The sequence below is a fragment of the Podarcis melisellensis genome, assembly GCF_964234715.1.
Source record: "Podarcis melisellensis genome assembly, chromosome: 12".
In the NCBI taxonomy this organism is placed as follows: Eukaryota; Metazoa; Chordata; class Lepidosauria; order Squamata; family Lacertidae; genus Podarcis; species Podarcis melisellensis.
The window spans coordinates 37,342,900-37,360,755 of NC_138544.1; the positions used below are offsets into that span (position 1 = coordinate 37,342,900).

A 17,856-nucleotide genomic window follows, 5' to 3' on the forward strand; every position below is an offset into this window, starting at 1 on the left:
GAGAATCAAACTGAATTGCAAACAACAACTTCTGCTCATCTAGAAAGCCATGTAACTCAGGCAGCCTATTCTAATGTCCCGCTAACACGGTTGCTGAGGCCCTGTTGTATGAATTGAATGTTGGATGTAATGACCTTTTATGGTCCCTTCCTTAGCCCTTGAGATGTTTGGATGGTGGATGTTTGTGTTTTGTGAAATTGACCCCTTTTCCACATGGATTATGCACTTTTTTACCCTATTTTTCAGTTGCCTTTCTTCTTGAGTTTTTACAGTTCAGAGGTGTGGAAGTAGAGAGTAATGCAAACCTTAGACATATTTCTCTCTGTGTGACCTGCATTCCCTTGTTGAGCATGATATATGACTAGCATAGTTATGATGGGCTACTAAACTAGTCTGATCCATATCCCCCAATCTCCTAAACCATGATATTTGTGTATATTGTATGTGCATGATATTCTTTCAAGCAGTGGTCTTGATCTTGGAATACTGAATAGAATCCTGACTGGCTTAATGCCAGTGTTTTCAAACTGGGCACAGGGTTACTCATACATTTATCACAGGATGAGTACTTCAGTTGTTGGTCCAAGTTTATTGCCCCAAAAGATGCTTCAATTGGTTTGTCCTCACACCTTCTCTTACATAATGGGGTATTACACTGCTCTTAATTCAGCAAAACAAAGATTGTGGGATAATGCCTTCTGCGATTTGCGGGCCTGTTCATACTCATCCTGCTCACCAAATGCCATGTGTATACAGTATGTCGGGTTGTTTTTCACAGCTGAATATTTAAACAGTAGTCAGTTATCATAGACTTTTTACTATGGCCAGATTTAATGTGTTCCCCTTGGAAATGCTCTGAGGTAAATTTGCCGCTGTTCCTTACTTTGCAAGATTTTCTCCCTGTAGTAATCAGGAAGTAGAATGCATGAAGCACATTCTTCTGTCCTGAAGACTATAAGCAGACCCGACAACATATGAGTAACCCACTATTGGCAAATCTACAGGGAAATTCTATGCCATTTCTATTCCAAGTTCCTACTGGATGATAGGATTCCTAGTGTGACTTCTTTGGCTGTTGCCAAGTTTCTGTCTGAGGTGGCCAAGATCAGAGATCAATTGGTATTAGACAAAAGACTGAAAAGTCATAATCTTATGATCTGCCCAAGCAGTTTGTGTGTTTTAATGTATTTTATATGCTATGAAAGTATGTTGTATGCATTGAACTCTGTTGGGTCTTTGGACCACAATAAAGAATTGATTGATTGATAAATGGGACTTATGTTTTGACTTTGGAGTGAGATGATATTATTTAGATTACATACAGTAGTTCAATACTAAATGTGATTATTAACGAGACTTGGGGAATTGACATATCTATGGTATTGTTGGCTAAGATAGTTGCATATTCTTTTGGGGGGCTAGTTGCAAATGGCTAGTTGCAAATGGAATTTAACTTCGTGTATTTAATTTTTAAACCCAGAGCATATATGTATAAGTAGTATTTAATAAGGTTATTTCATTGGTCTTGCAGATAATTCTACAAGCCACTGTTCAGTCAACAAAAGGCATTGTTGCTGTTGATGACATCAGTATAACAAAGGCTTGTAGGACTAATTATAAATCATTTTCAAGTTCTGACCAAAAAGGTAAGTACAGAGCAGCATTTTCAAATTGGTTTGCTGACCTATTTAATTGTTTATGCTTCCACAAAAATATATTACTTAGGCATGGTATAGTTACAGCGCCATTCTATACATGTCTACTTAGAAGTAAGTTCCATGGAGTGAAGTTCAATGGTGCTTACTCCCAGTTGAGTTGATAAAGGGGTGCTGCCTTAGTTGGAATCAGCAGGCTTCTTACAAGTTTATGAGGTTTTGTGATATGGTTTTTGTTTGGTTCCATAGGATTGATTTTTGTGTGCATTCTGGGGTGGAATCTAGACACATATAAAAAACGCTATGATATATTTTTTTTTTAGTTTTAAAATATATATTGAATTTGCCATAAGCTCACAATCGCCATCTAGTGTCACATTTGTATAATGTGCTTAAAACACACTTAAAATGTTATATTTGCAGCTGTGTAGCTGATTCCCAAGTATAGGTTTTTGTATAAGTACCTACGTTTTGAGGATGTGTTAGAATCATGCATGTCAGAGTTTACATTCATTCAATGGCCAATGACAGGTACTCAAGTATACTCTAAGAAGGGTGCTGCCTTACATGCATGTCCAGTTGGTGCATATGCACATACAGTTCTGTACATAAAGACTCAAATCACATATTTAATCTCTAGACTGTATATTGGACATCCTGGACCTCACACTTTGAGCCTGTGTACATGGGTTTGTACATGAGTATTCCCCAATTAGTCATAAGGGCCCTGTGTGAATAGCTAGCAGTATTCAAAACAGTGAAGGAATATCGAGTAGGGAGTCTCTCAGTTCTCACCTCATGCAGGAGAATAACTTACCGAAGTATTATCAGATGTAGTCCAATGCAGGACTCACATTATTCTGTGATTCAGTATGTGCAGAATTTGGCATGTGATACAGAATCTTCTGACTGTCATGGAACCTGCAGAATCTAAGCTATGGATTTGTAAAGCCATTGACCATCGACGGCCCACAAGATCAGGACAATTTTGCAAGCCTTTCTCCTGATCATACATCAACAAACATTGAATTAAAACCCCACTTCTTCTGCAGACTGAAGAATATATTGAATACATTAGTTGAAGGGAAAGAAGAAATGTTGCTAGGTAGGAAAGGATAAACTAAAGTTTATTCATTGGGTGAAGTTCAACTATGTTTTATTCAGTGTAAACCTACGGGAATTAATGTGATTAAGAAAGTCATGCCCACTTATTTCAGTGGGTCTACTCTGAGTAGGATTAACATCTAGTCTAGTACTGTTTTCTCTGACTGAGAGCTGATCTCCAGGGTCTCAAGCAGAGAGCTTTTTTTATCTCCTGCTACCTGACCCATTTATCTGGAAATACTAGGAATTCAGCCTTGGAACTTTTTGCATACAAAGCATGTGCTCTACCCCTGAGCCAAAAATATGGCAAATGTGTTCTGTAGATAATACTTAAAGTTTTATCTGCTGGTTTTTTTCCTGGCAAGAATAAGCAACTGTGTTTGGTTTTTTTAAGGGGCAACAATGTTAGAAACCTCTGATTCTTCATCTCTTTATTGTCCACCTGGATTGTTGGCATGTAAGAATGGAGACTGTATTACTTCTGACAAGTTTTGTGATTTCACTCCTGATTGCCCAGATGGCAGTGACGAAGCCCTGTGCTGTAAGTGAAAACACATTGATCTGTAATTCATGCTTTAAAGATCTTTAAATGTGCATGTCAATAGCCTTATGGCTATTTCATTAGGAGGATCAGTTAATTAAGACAAACCACGCAGAAGGTGAAGCACTTTCACCCAGCGTCTTTATTGATGTCTTTGTGTACAGTTGTGGCTACTTCTCAGGTTAAAACTAAAATTGAAAATGACTTGTCAGAATAACAGAACCTTAGAAAGTGATATCTAGAGCTTCACTTTTCAAATGAGGAATTCAGCTTTACTTTCAGCTTTGCTTTCTTAAAACATTCTTGTCTCTCTCTTAATACAGACACTCACAGCAGGGCTCTATAGAGTTCTAACTGATTCAATAAGGATGATTCACACATGTCTGGCATGTGGAAACAGGAGCAAAGCTAGAGCTTGTGAACACACTTTTTCAAAGCTAAATAATACTCTAGATCAGGCTTCCTCAACCTCGTCCCTCCAGATGTTTTTGGTCTACAACTCCCATGATCCCTAGCTAGCAGGACCAGTGGTCAGGGATGATGGGAATTGAAGTCTCAAAACATCTGGAGGGCCAAGGTTGGGGAAGCCTACTCTGGATCATGCATGGACTTTCATTGATCCCTTGGCCCACCAATTTGTTTTTAAATGAACAAATTGTGCAAACTCTGTTTTGTTCATAGAACCAGGTGCTCTTGGGTCTCCCTTCTCTGTGCAGTCCCTTTCACCTCCCAATAACTGCCTTGAAAGGTTGAGGAACCCTCCAGAACAGCATAGGAAGTAGTGTGGTGGTTGCAGGGCTATGGGGCATCAGAACAGCACTTTCTAATTAAGCACCTTCCAATTCACCTCCCCTTCCAACTGCATCTTGTCCTTCTGTATACACTGGTTGCTAACCTGTCAGATAAATTGATGCAGACTAAAATAAATATATATATTCCAGCTGCTAAATGTGACTTTGAAACAGACAGCTGTGGCTGGATGGAAACAGCCAAGGGTGATGCATTTGATTGGGTAAGGAGCTCCAGAAGCGGTCTACCCCTTGCTTTCCAGAAGCAAGCTCCAGCACGGGACCACACCTATAACCAACCTGCAGGTAAGGTCTTACCCATAGCCAGCTTCAGGTGTGAGTGGGACCTCAGCACAATATTCTTTGGTGGTTCCTATCCTATATCAGGTTTCTCTGGGATATTTTCCCGGTGGTTATGGTGGGCAGCAGCACCTGCGCTCTAATGATCAGGGGATGACAAAGTCTTGGAGCCACCACCATTTTAATTTGCCACAATATTGGGGGCATTGTAGGAGTGAAAATGGTGGTGACTCCTAGACCCAGCCACCTGGCACTTATTGGCAAACCAGGAAAAAAAGCATTATTTTAAAAGTAAATACAGGACATGTGGCTAAGGTTGCTACATAGTCATGCCAGGCATGATCTCACTCAATCTAAGTAGGAAAAGCCATCCATAGGTGCAATTTTATGTCAGAACATTTTTCAAGGGATGTGGTACAAATACCGTATTTTTCGCTCTATAAGACACACCAGACCATAAGATGCACCTAGTTTTTGGAGTATGAAAACAAGAAAAAAAATATTCTGAATCTCAGAAGCCAGAACAACAAGAGGGATCGCTGTGCAGCGAAAGCAGCGATCCCTCTTGCTGTTCTGGCTTCTGGGATAGCTGCGCAGCCTGCATTCGCTCCATAAGACACCCACACATTTCTCCTTACTTTTTAGGAGGGGAAAAGTGAGTCTTATAGAGCAAAAAATACAGTATGTGTGGCTTTTTTTTCTTTATTATGTTTTTAGATATGTGGTAAGCCACCTAGAGTTGCTGTGAAAACCCAGTCAGATGGGCAGGGTATAAATAATAAAATTATTATTATTAATTATTATATGTACTTAGTGGAAAAATAATTTTATTTTGCTCTTCTTAACAGGCCACTTTATGTTCATTCTAAGAAACAGCAGCAGTTTCTCACAGACTGCACAGCTACGAAGCCCAAAATTCAGCCAGGCTGGATCAGGTTGCACAATGACCTTCTGGTATGAATGAAGTTTGATTTTTGTGTTTAGAGGAAGACACGGCTGCCTTTGAAATGAAAAAGAGGACAGTGTTTGTCATTGTATGTGCTTCGTTCTGCAATATGTGGAATGCATTTTTAGTATTTGTTTTGAAAGTAGATTTGGATAAATTCACTACCCAAGAAAAACGTTAAAGCCTTTGAACACATTTAGAGCTTCTATGTCTGACAACTTGGTATATTCTGATTATGGCCCATTTCTACTAGTGTAACTCCTGGTTTATTACAGTGATTATATTACATTGAAATAGCACCAAGTCTTGCACCACTGCTCTGACATAATCATTGATTTCAAACTATTCAAAGTATTTCATGTGGTAGTGTACTAAATTCTAGGCTGTATCTACACCGACCTGTTTAACATTATTAGGACAATATTAGATGTATTGTTCTAAAATGTTACAGGGCATACTTTTAAAGTAAAGCTTTTCTTGCCTCTATCAAAACACTGTCTCCCTACTACTAGTTGCTGGTTGCTCTGCAGCGCCTTCTGGTGTCACATTTTAATAAGGCATTATGAATGTAAAAAGTAGAACGTCATGTGGCCATATGGTTATTGAAACCATTCCTTAACCCTTAACATTAAAAATCCTGAGTGTAGATCCTCCCCCAGACTCAATTGAATTAAAATCATTTAATTAATATTTTGTGCTATTTAAACAACAGCATCTTTATTATTTTGTGAATTCTAATTTTATTTTGGACTTCAGTCAGAAATCAGTTCCTAGTTCTTTCTGACTGGTTGTTTAACGTTCTTGGGGCTAATTTTTCTGTTTTGTTCTTTCTGGCTTCAGCCTTCCAGCAGTCCTTCTTAAAGGAAATAGAAAGAAGATCATACCAGGGTGATTAACAATGAAACATGAACTCCTTGACTGTAGTTTTTGAGTTTCTGTATCCTTGAAAATACCTTAGCCATTTCTGTCTCTGTGAGCCCATGACATTTTAAATTCCCTTCAAAAATCCAAAGTTCTCTCAAATTCAAAGTGTTTAAATGATTAAAAATCTGAAGCCTGATTAAGAGTAGATAAGCCAGTGTTCCTGATCTTATGTACTTTAAATAGCACCAATTGGTTAGACTCATTTCAACTATAATTCTGCTTAGTATTATGAATTATACAGATACTGCATGTTTTTTTTTTTGTATGTAAATCTCTTTATATGCAGTATTAGTATTGGAAGGGTCAAAAAAGGCCAACAATAATTGTCAGGAAAGACAGTCTATCCTTCTCACATGATTAAACTGCGTCAATTCAAGTAACAACTTGGTATCTCAAGCAAAGCATAGGTACAATACAAAAAAAAGGTGTTTGAGAGCAAATTTGGTCTCTCTGTGTGTATTTGTTCAGTGTATTGATGGTGTTGATCCCTAACTTTTAGACTCCCTTCTCAGGTATTACAACTATGGACTATCAGTTGGAGCAGCAGAAATGCAATTGCTTGTTGATGGACAAAAAGATCCTACAGCCCTTTGGAGGATATATTACAATCAAGGAGATCAGTGGCTAAAGGGTTTCATTCAACTTGGGCGCCTTCCACACCCATTTCAATTATCTCTAGATAAAGTCAGCCTTGGATTTTATGATGGTGTCTCAGCAATTGATGATATAACATTTGAGAACTGTGCAATGCCACCTCCAGCATTAAACTGCGATGGCCCTGATCATTTCTGGTGCCAAGACTCAAAGGCTTGCATCGACAGTTTGTTATTGTGTGATCTTGTTGATGACTGTGGAGATGGGTCTGATGAAGACAAATGCGGTAAGACATTGAAACATTTCCCCTTAAATTGCAATGGTCAACTTCAAGCACTGAGTAAATCTTGTGCTTGCGTCTTAGGCGATATCACAGTTCTGTTCACTTCAGTAGACCTAGCACACTGAGTACTTAGAAGAGGAAAGGATTGCACCCGTAAAGAAACCAAGGCCAGTGGAAACTGAATTTTAGAAAATGCAGTCCTTTGCTCACTTTGGATTAAGATTTGCTGATTTCCTACAATTTTTAAAATGGTGCCTCATTCTTAGCACAGTGCTAAGAATAAGTAGGAAATCAGTTGAATTTTCTGCATGAGAAGCCTAACAATTTAACACATCCCATTAGTTTACACTAACTAATGTAAGTTAGTTATCATTCGTCATTGAAAGTGTCTGAAAATAGATACAGATGCTTGAGCAAAAGTGGCCTCACCAAATTTGCTGCCTGCATTCACAGGTGGCTACTTCTGGGAGATGGGATCTGTAAAAGGTACGGGGGCGGGGCTTACGGTTAGCAAGGGTGGCTTACGGTTAGCAAGGTCTGTTTTTGAAGGTCTGTTTTTGAAGCTCTGCTGTCATGGGTGCGAGTAGAACTCCTCTCAGCAGCTGACAACAGGCAGCCACCAGTTTCTTCTGTGCAGAATGCCCCACATATAGTATTGACCTGTGGTGTTCCGGGGCGGGGTGGGATGTGGCATCTCTCTGGCATTTAAAAATCAAAGGCATATACATTCACTGGTTTCAGCAACTGAGCTGCAGTGCGACTTTGAACTTGGCCTCTGCAACTGGGAACAAGATGTGGATGATGACTTTGACTGGACCAAAAACCAAGGGCCAACCTCCACTTTTAACACTGGGCCAATGAAGGACCACACTTTGGGCACAGCCAAAGGGCATTATCTTTACATTGAGTCTTCAGAGCCACAGATGTTCCAAAACCAAGCCACTCTACTAAGCCCAGTCTTTAACTCTACCTTTACTCATGGAAAGAAAAGCTGCATTTTTCGCTTCCATTATCATATGTTTGGAAAGCACATTTACAGGCTGGCAATTTCCCAGAGAACTGTGAGCAATACAAGGGGACAGCTGCTGTGGCAAACATTTGGTGATCAAGGCAACAGATGGATAAAGGAAGTGCTCTACATTGAGAGTTCAGAGCCATTTCAGGTATGCTTGCTTAGAATGATACGAAATGTTTATGAAGATTTTTCCTTTCCTTTCCTTTCCAAATGGAAGTTTGACTGTTAGATCACATTTCCTTTGAACCAATTTCTGACCAAACATTAACTGGGCATATCTTTTGTGGATATTTAGCAGCAAAATATATTGTAAAGGGATCACTAACCTTTAGGGGCCAATGGGCACATTTTGAATTATGTGGAAGTGTTGTGGTCACCAGTCACAAAATAGCTGTGTGGGGAGTGTAGCATAGCACAAAATGGGGCCACAATATGGTGTGGAATGCAGGAGGCTGTAGTGGAAGGTTATAGGTGGAAAAGTTCTGTTTCATAAATGTGAACTCATTCCATCCATGGAAGGGAATTTTGGATCTGTGTCATTCAGTCTTTGCTTGTCTCTTTGGTGGAAAATCAATTCCTGATGCAAGTTTCATTTACAGAGCACAGTGCTACTCTATACTTATATTTTTCATACAGTTGTTTGAGTTTCCTCTGTTGTTTCAGACTAATCAAACATAAATGGCTATCAGTGACAAAATGGTATACAAAAAAAGTCTTTCTTATGCCTTTAATAATAGCTATAGAAATCTAAAGGCCTCTGTAATCAGGTACCCATAATGTTAGTTTGGGGCATCAAGTAGTTTGCTTGTTTATCACCTAACATTTCCTCCTAAGCTGTGCTGGATTTTATCCATTCTGTGTGGTTGGAAACTGTGTTAATTGCCCCCATGTGGCGCTGCCAAATTATAAGAAACCACTAAAAATGCCTCTAATATCTTATTATTCCATAATAACTGCTGCAGGTCTTTATTAACGACTCTTACAAAGTTCTGTTCATACATAGCTACATCGTATAAGTTGATTACCCCTGCTGCTTTTTGTAATTCTCATTATCCACATATCCTAGACTGAATTTGCTAAAATGCTGAGAATGGGAATTTAGTGTGCAAAACTGCAACAATGATTTACATAACATTAGAGAGTGAAGAATTATTCGGTACTTGAAAGAGCAACCTATTTAAATAACTAAATATTTATTCATACACTCTCAAATTTTAGATTCCTCTTGATGTCCTGCAGATACAGTTTTTGTTGGTCACATCGCTATCCATAGGCAAGTTACCAAAGTCTGAACTGGAAGAAACTTGATGTTTGCACTAGTCCCTAGCATAAACTAACAGAAAATATTACTTTGTGCCAAAATAATTTGCTGTCAGACTGCACTACTTTCATGTTGTTTAAGTCTAACATGAAATTCACAACATGCTATACATGTCTACTCAGACGTAATCCAGCTGAGGTCTAAGGGACTTATTCTTGGGGAAGTGGTTAGAGTATTGCAGTCTCAGAAATAGGAAACTTGTCTGCATCAAAGAAGTCATGTACACTGGAACAGAAATCCAGACTACAAAATGGAAGAGATACAGCTCAGTTTTATTTGACAGTACAACTAGAAGTAAGTACATTTCTCATGTGGTCCCAGAACAATAAATTTGCCCATACTGTAAGTCTGTAGTACCATAAAATTGTCCATGGGTCTCCAATCACAATAGGATAATTAGCAAACAACAGTGGCTCACAGCAAGCTCTTGACGTTTTTAGTACAGAGGGATAGCCTGTCCCTCTGATCTTCAGATGTAAGCAAGACTTAACTTTTTTTCTGAATTGTCCAGGACAAGGCTTTACTAAAGTAACATTTGGTGTTGCTGAATAGGTTTTGCCACACAGTCTACATAAGCAGTGCTTGCGAGGAAGTGAACTCCCTTACAGTCAGATTCTTGTCAATCAGATGCCCATCTTCTGTGAAATCCTAGGCCTTCACATCTATTTTTGAACAAACTTTCATTTCATAATAATTTTTACTTGTGAACCTGTGGAAAGGGTCCTTTGTACATCACTTAGTTTTTTAGGAACATTAAAAATGGGTTCAGAAAAAAAGCATTTAGTCGCTACTGAAAAGATGGGGCAGGGGAAACAGAAGAGGAGGAAGCAATAAGTTTCTAATTAGTTCCAATACGAAGACTTTTTGATTCAACTCCCACTGTGTTAAAATGAAAAATAGACCCAATTTTTGGCATTAGCAACAACGTGATGAAAAATGACATTGACTCTAAAGTCAATTTTCTTAATTTTGAAACACTGGATTAAAATTAATTGCTTTGCATTTATCATATTTGCTTATATCTTATCTCATTTTTCATCTCACGGTTTCTTCTATGTTGTTTAAAAGAATGTAGGCCTATCTCTGTCTGAAAAGTTTTTCGTGGCTTGGCTACTTGGTTCAGTTTAATGATTTATAACCAGTTTAGCATTTGTTTCTCAAAATAGTTTTAGTTATAGGATGCCTTATATGATTAATCATATATAGCTGATTCGTTAAACTTTGGGGAGGAAAATGAGTGTGTTATAGACAAAGATATTTTACTTTGTCTTTCCTCTTACACAGTTCTACAGAAAAAAGTATCCAAGAAAACTTGGTTTACATTTTGCTGTAAACACATAGATCTGGAAAAGACTGAATTGCCTAGAGCATATAACACATTCAGTCCCAACAGGATGCATCATGGTGACAGCATAGAGAAATAGAGAAATAGGCAGAGGTGGGGCAAGGATAGGACAGGAACAGGAGTGGGATGACTTTCATGGCATCTTTCCACCACCAGATCAGCTTGGTCTGTGCTCCATATGCACAACAACTAAATTGCAACTAAGAGGGGAAGAGAGATTGCGACCCATTTGCAGACAGAGGAGCTTAGGGGAGTGATGTGTCCTACTTTACAGAGGGCAGACCTCTACAGTATTTGAAAGAGTGTGTGACCCAAGTCCTATTTAAAGATAGGAAGGGACAGCAGGGGCCTTGAAGTTGTCCATCAGTTGTTGGTACCTGGATAGCACACTATGCAGGCACAAAGTTCACCTAGTCTCAATCTTCCAAACTCTGGTAAAACGGATTATATTTCTATGTAAATTATAGTCATTATTTCTTGATTTGCTTCTCTACAAATAAATTAGCATATGCAGATATGACACAAAACTATGTCTTCTTTTTTCCTTTTTTCCTTTTTTTTTTTTTTTGGTGATGCATTGCCTTTTTTTAAAGTGATGAATCAGTAGCCACTCTAGAGGCAAAGGGACATGGGCTTTCCCTCCGTGGTCCTTTAAAGTGGCTTACAACTCCAGGATTTGGGAGAAATTGGGTCTGAATTAATTAACCATCCAACACAATTTCCTCCTTCCTTTTAGGCCTCAGGCTGACAAGAGAGGAAGTCTATCTTGCAACACATGTGCATTATTTCATGTTTCTAATATTCTGTGCACATTCTGTGCCCAAACAAACAATCTACTCTGCTTTTGAAAATAGAATAGAAATAGAAGGTGGCACACATACACCCAAATTAAAACAATAAGAAATGCAAACATATATATATATATATATATAGACAGACAGACATATATACATACCATAAAACCGCAGAATAAAATGAGCAGTAAAAAAAGTAAAAGAAAAATCCAGCAGCTATAAAACACAAAGTTAACTTCTCAAAATCTCAGAAGGTAGATAAAATAACTATACATTCTGAATAACCACAGAAGATATGGAGGAATTGGGAAGAATGGGTCATACTACTGTTGGAAGGAATTGCCTTCATATCTGCCAAGAGACATATTAACCTATGAATTTCCATAGCATCAGCTTTGCCCTTACTGCGGCAGTTTTAGATAACAGAAAGTTCAATTTGTTCTAAAAATAATCAGTATTTCTCTTTAATATATGGTAAGTTAAATATAATGTATAATTCTCATTTACAGAGAATTATTTCTTATGTAATATTTGACCAATATTAAGGACGCGGGTGGCGCTGTGGGTAAAACCTCAGCGCCTAGGACTTGCCGATCGCATGGTCGGCGGTTTGAATCCCCGCGGTGGGGTGCGCTCCCGTTGTTCGGTCCCAGCGCCTGCCAACCTAGCAGTTTGAAAGCACCCCCGGGTGCAAGTAGATAAATAGGGACCGCTTACCAGTGGGAAGGTAAACGGCATTCTGTGTGCTGCGCTGGCTCGCCAGATGCAGCTTGTCACGCTGGCCACGTGACCCGGAAGTGTCTGCGGACAGCGCTGGCTCCCGGCCTATAGAGTGAGATGAGCGCACAACCCTAGAGTCTGGCAAGACTGGCCCGTACGGGCAGGGGTACTTTTACCTTTAATATTTGACCAGCTACATATGAGCCTTGTAAGTTTCATTCAAGCTGGATCTGCAAAGTTCTTAGAGCTAAAAGAAACTGGGAACTATTTATCCTCATTCAGATAATAAATGAGATGTGAAATTAGCTTCATGGTAAATGAGTTCCCTGGAGGATGGTACAGTATATATAATGGAATCTGAGGTTTGCACATACACAGTTGGCAGATGTTTTTTAAAATGGCTTGCATTTTGGAACCGGATTCTGACAAATCTTCCTTCACTACAAAAAAAAAAAGTAGATAAGAAACTGATCCTGTTTGCACCTTTACATGGAGTTTTGTGAAAACCTCTTTGACATGTATCACGAAGAGCAGAAATCAAGATTGCTTAGGCCAACTTGTAAGAATTATATTGGATATATCTAAGAGCCAATTAACATGTTGTGCTATATTTTTACGTATTTGATTACAGGTGTGGTGGGTCTTTGCCCCTCCCTAAGCCTCAGGGGTGGGTGTGGGTGTGATTGGGATCAAACCTGGGAAGGAAAAGGTTAATCATCCCATTGCCTCGTACAGCAGTCCCAGTTAAAATCGGCCACCTCAGCACCAGTAAATAAATATGGAAAAGAAAAACACATAGTAACTTGCTATGTGCTTAAAGTATCTTCTTGTTTGGACCTAAGAGCTCCCAGTTTGGAAACAGCAGAAACTGTACTATCAGGATTTTCTCAATTAATGTTCTCAATTAATGACAATTAGTTTGAAGTCTGTGAATGCAGTTGAGTATAAGGGTGGAAAATGGGCAAGAGAAGATGGCAACTGTGTCAGATGATGGCAGGTCCAGAATGTATAGGAAGTAGTTCTAATTTTAAAAATAACATCCAGACAAAACAGTTACTATTGGTTGGTGGAAATGATGGGTCTAGAAGAAGTATTCAACCTGTTCTAAAAGAGTTTTTTTGTTTGGGGGTAGGTACTCTTGATTTTGCCTCAGTTACAAATGTGCAGGTGACAGTGGTAGTCAAGAATGTCTTTGGCCACCTCTATTTGGTTTGCCAAGTGTACCCTTTCCTGAATGAAGACCGAGCTCCAACAGTTCATGCTACCGTCTCCTCCTCTATTTAATAAGAGATACAGATCTGTGTACACAGTACTGAACTTAAAACACAGCTAGGACAGACACAGGATAGATATGGATTGTGTACACATCATGTGTACTCTGCCTCCAAGACCAGCCTGAAAGGATGTGTTATGCTTTATAATCAATATCCCATTACCCAAAGCAAGGCTATTATTTATCCGTAACATATTAAATAAAGGAAAACCCCAAATTGAATATTCAGACTAATTTTGGAAATAATGTGGCATTGTACACAAATAATTTTGACTATATGTTTATTGTAATGCAGTCTTGGTATTTTTCTTCCTTTGACAGTCTCTTAGGATGAATTCCTTTCACGTTATTATTCTCCCACATCCACACTTCTATTGGCAAATTTACTTTATCTGCACTGAATTGTAGCTAACTGGAGTTTGCCTGCCTATCAAAGGGAAGCTCCTGGCATGTAAAAACAGACACTCATCCTTTTTGTATCTTGCAAGAATCCTTCCTATTTGTTATTCATTGCTAGTTTTCTGAGAGTGAAAATATTTACAAGAACTAATTAGCTGTAGGAGAAAGGATGTAGCAATACATAATGTCTAAACATACATTTCCATATTTGACCTGAATCTGTTTACCACATCCCCCATCCTTCATTCCCTCACCCAAATGCCAATGATACAGAACTGAAAAGAACATCATCTTATGTAAATGTCTGATGAGGAACATTTGTTTTTGAAAATATCAGTTGCATTACAATTTAAGTTGCACTTTTCCAGCTTATTTTTTCCCCTGTCACTCTTTAGTTTTGAAAAATATGGATGTATTGTCTAAATTATCACCTGTAGCTTATGGCACATGGAAATCTAATATTGAAACTAAGATGTATCTTTCTGTTTATCCAGACTGTGGGATTCATGTGTCTGCTTTTCATGATTGACGAGAGCATTATTGTAGGGCATGTGCATGCAAGGGTTTTATAGGCGTTCAATCATTTCCCCAAACCACATGACATCTGAATGTGCAGTTTTGATCTACTGCCTGTATTGCATAGCTGATGTTGGAAATTATGCTATCTACATGGATAATAATACTGGGTACTACCCAGACTGGGAAAGGCTAATCTCTCCTTTTCCAAAACAGGAAATTTATAAAATTTAAAGAGATGGGGGATCCAGTCCTGATTTTAATGTCATCTCATCCAGTTAGGCCTTGATATTAAAACTTGATAGGGTGTGTAGGAAGGAAGAAACTGCAGGAAGCAAGCAAGAAAGGAGCACACAGGCACATATGTTGGGAATGTGTCCTCATGTTCCTTATTTGACCGTGTTCTCACTATTCTACCCTGGTTGGTTCTCTCCAGGTTGAAGGACCATTGGCATAAATCCTTCATTTTAACTGTTTCCAATAATAGATTTTGGAATCAGACCAGATAATCAGGCTCTCCATCTTTTGTGCTGATAAAGAATGCCCAAATGCATTTAACAGTGTCCAAGACTAAGACAGAATATGAGCTCTCCAATCTAAAATACTGTGGACAAGATCTAAAAGATCTCACAAGAAAAAAGTGTCCCTCTGTCTTTGTTTGTATTCCTCCCCAGTGACAGTGCCTGACATCTCATATGACATGCCACTTTCAAAGCTTCTCCAGACTTCAGGGGCAGCTTAATTGGGGAGCTACCTGGGTGTCTCTCTGTCAAGGCAAGTCCTTTAAACTCTGGACATAATGAAATATAACTATTTAACTAAACAAAAACACTGGCACAAGGATTACTGCCAGTGCAACGGGGCTTTATGTCTTCTCCCCTCACATGCCCCACACTGTCCTCAAATATTCTCCATAGGGGTAGGGGGAACCCAGAACAGATTTATGGGGTGCATGGGGTAAGGAGATGGAGAGAATGTTACATTGCACAAGTAGAAACCTTGTGCTGACCAAACCAGCAACTTAGTGTTATGTTGAGTCCAGCCCATTGTATTTGAACTGGAGTTTAATTTAGGTTGCACCACTTTATTTAACATAAGATAAAAACCATAATACCATGGATATTGATTATAGTCAGATATCTCTTAGATCTTCTTTAGTCATTTGGGAGCTCCTTCACTCTGAGCAGCTCCTTCATATTTTCAGCATGATGTGACGTTCTTGTGATTCATTCCTGGCCATGTAGTTGAGTCATATACATGTGCTTCCAGGATAAGGCCTCACATGTGGCTGGGGTGACATCTAAAGGGAACCTCCGTATAGAAGGTCTGTTCTCTAATACCATTTCTTTACTGTTCGTTGAATAATATAATAGCATCTTCATTTTGGTTCATTTTAATGGTATTCCCCTAATATTATGCTTCAAACAGATGATGACTGAAATCATTAACCATGATTAATTATGTAATGATTACTACTGAATGTGCTAACAATGATGAGGCTCTAACTATAGAATCTTGCCATAATTCTATATTACAGTGATATTTTAATGGGCTTACACATGGCTGTGTAGCCAACCACACTAATGCTTTAAGTGTTCCTTGTGATTAAAAGGAGCACCAGGGAGAGTTAATCATGATTAGTTTCTCTCATAAACACAGTTTATCCTCAAGAAAGGCTATAAGCGCTTCATAAAAAGTCAAAATCGTACTCTTTTGAGGGGAGGGGTATAAATGGATATTAAACATGTAATTAGAAGTGGAAATCCTCTCAGTGGTGGTGACAGATGGCTTTTTAATTATTGCTTTTTCTTAGATCTTGGTGGAAGGTACTGTGGGGGATGGCTTCACTGGAGACATTGGAATCGATGACCTATCTTTTATGAACTGCACACTTTACAATGGTAAGGAGAAATCTAGACTTAAAACTTTTAGTGTGGCCAAATTGTGACTTATAGTTTGCATGCAAATGAAGTTCCCAATCCCAGAAATGCAGAATGCAGGAAAATGAATAGCCATTTTGGAAGAAATCATAGAATCGTTGAGTTAAGGAGAGCTTTATAGACCACCTAGTCCAACCCCCTGCTCAAGGCAAGAATTCCAGAGCTCTATATGAGGGAGAGCCCACCGCCCTTCCAGGTAATTGGTTCCACTGTTGAATGGCTCTTAGAGTCAAGGAGTATCACTTACTGTTCAACAAAAAACAACAACACCTATCCTCCTATAACTTATGTGCATTAGATCTTGTAAAGAGCAAACACCTATACCTGCCCAGCTATTTGAATGTCACCCGCTCAGTCTTCTTTTCTCCAGGTTAAACCTCTTCTCATTGGGCTTGCTTTCCATGCTAAGGGCCATTCCTCATATATGAAAAAATAGGGTATTTGCGAAACTCATAAGAGATAACTGTAACCATTTGCTTCTTAAGGGAATTTGCCAGTTGATTCAACAACTCCATCAGGGACATCCATTCCCGTGACACTTCCTATGAACAACTGTACAGAAAAAGAATTCATTTGCAGAGCCACTGGCCAATGCATCAATATCACCCAGAAGTGTGATTTCCGTCCTGATTGTTCTGACAGATCTGATGAGTCATCTTGTGGTGAGCATAAGAATTATTAATGAATACTGCTGCATTAAGTTGACCTGATTCTTTCATGGTGCTATTCCATGTTCATATTAGATTGCTATTCTATGTGCATATCTCAATTTTTTTTTTTTGTATCTTCTCCATTCTCAAAGTAATTCAGTTTAGGTTTTTCACTCAAAGAAACTGTTGTGTGCTCTTTCGTTTGATGCTGGGATTTGAAATGGCAGTAATTTAGAAGAAATGCCTCCAGCATGCATTGTTCTGCCCATTTCTCATTTTTAAAGTTACATATAATTGTTTGGTTTACTAAACTGACCAATGACTACAAATCACCTTTGCACTCATCTGCATGCAAAAGGCTATGGAAATTTGAAGCAATGAGTTGAAAATATGTGCCAATAAGTTATCTAGCTTGGTTTCTTATGCAAAATAAGCCTACAAGAGTATTGTATAATCACTGTTGATTTCATAGTACTTGATAGAGCAAATTTAATAGCTCATAACCAAAAAGCTCAACCTAAAAAATTTGCTCTGCATAACACATGGTAGGTCTTAATGGTTCCATAACAGTTAATGAATTTAATATATATAATCTGTTTCATTCTTGTTAAATAAATATTCTGGAGACAGTGGCTTTCAAAACTTGACAGGGATGCCACAGACTTCAAAATAGGTTTGTGGTTTTATTGAATAAATGAATTCTTTATTTATAAAAGGCAAATCCTTCACATCAGTTGTCATACCTAGG

At 38.6% G+C, this 17,856-nt stretch overlaps 1 protein-coding gene across 3 annotated transcripts in view; it reads left to right on the forward strand.

Moving 5' to 3' along the window:
• Positions 1 to 17,856, forward strand: part of MALRD1 (MAM and LDL receptor class A domain containing 1) — a gene marked incomplete at its 5' end in the record, with an annotated part of 228,456 nt that overhangs the window by 48,255 nt on the left and 162,345 nt on the right. For all 3 annotated transcript variants that reach the window (XM_081931395.1, XM_081931397.1, XM_081931396.1), the window contains 8 exons: positions 1,532 to 1,646; positions 3,154 to 3,300; positions 4,242 to 4,394; positions 5,237 to 5,342; positions 6,771 to 7,138; positions 7,877 to 8,298; positions 16,332 to 16,419; positions 16,944 to 17,120. In XM_081931395.1, coding sequence (XP_081787521.1) covers positions 1,532 to 1,646; positions 3,154 to 3,300; positions 4,242 to 4,394; positions 5,237 to 5,342; positions 6,771 to 7,138; positions 7,877 to 8,298; positions 16,332 to 16,419; positions 16,944 to 17,120 — 1,576 coding nt within the window. The remainder of the gene's footprint in view (positions 1 to 1,531; positions 1,647 to 3,153; positions 3,301 to 4,241; positions 4,395 to 5,236; positions 5,343 to 6,770; positions 7,139 to 7,876; positions 8,299 to 16,331; positions 16,420 to 16,943; positions 17,121 to 17,856) is intronic.